Source organism: Antrostomus carolinensis, unplaced genomic scaffold (assembly GCF_000700745.2).
Source record: "Antrostomus carolinensis isolate BGI_N321 unplaced genomic scaffold, ASM70074v2 scaffold39610, whole genome shotgun sequence".
Classification (NCBI taxonomy): Eukaryota; Metazoa; Chordata; class Aves; order Caprimulgiformes; family Caprimulgidae; genus Antrostomus; species Antrostomus carolinensis.
The window spans coordinates 1-690 of NW_010287073.1; the positions used below are offsets into that span (position 1 = coordinate 1).

The 690-nt window shown below is 68.7% G+C and overlaps 1 protein-coding gene across 1 annotated transcript in view; it reads left to right on the plus strand.

The window, feature by feature from the left end:
• Positions 1–424: 424 nt before the first annotated feature.
• Positions 425–690, plus strand: part of LOC114819079 (GRAM domain-containing protein 2B-like) — a gene marked incomplete at its 3' end in the record, with an annotated part of 1,659 nt that continues 1,393 nt past the window's right edge. The window contains exon 1 of the mRNA XM_029087538.1: positions 425–538. Within this exon, the coding sequence (XP_028943371.1) occupies positions 425–538 (114 nt within the window). The remainder of the gene's footprint in view (positions 539–690) is intronic.

The following is a 690-nucleotide window of genomic DNA, read 5'->3' on the forward strand; positions in this document are numbered from 1 at the left end:
GCTCTCCAGGGCCCCAGGCTGCCGGCACTGCTGGGCTCTCCCCACGGGCAGGCAGGGCTGTGCTGCTGGGGAAACTGAGTCATAGGACAGGGAGGGGTCTGGCAGAGCCGCGGTGCCTCCAGCCCACTGCCTCTCCCTGCAGAGATGCCGTGGTGGGGTTGTGTGCGCCATGGGAGCCCCGAGAGCTGATGGGGAGCACTGGGGATGGTGCTGAGCAGCCAGACGAGGGGAGCCCAATGGGGCAGGAGAAGCACCCATGCAACTGGGTGGGCTTTCCTCTCCTGTCCTGGCAGGGACTGAGCCCCCGAGGGAGGGACTGGCTGGTGACAGCTCCGTGGGAGCTACTGTGCTGCAGGGACAGGCAGCCTGAGGATCATCCCCGTAACCTGCTCCTCTCCCCCAGCTGCGCATCGGATCATCCCTCATGCCAGGGAAGCTGCGGCGGAGCGGGAGGGGGGTGCTGGAGAAGCGGTGGCAGAGCCTGGAGGAGAGGGGCAGCGTGGGCACCGGACTGGGGCACCCCGTGCTCACTAGGTGGGTGCTGCACCTCGCCAGGGACAGCCCTGCACCTCAGCCCTCACCAGTTCAGCGTGGCCGTGTCCCGAGGGGCTCTTGCCCTGGTGAGAGCGCACGATGCCCACACATGTGCGCAGCTGGGTCCGCAGGCCGCCCCCCAGCTCCCCCCCACCT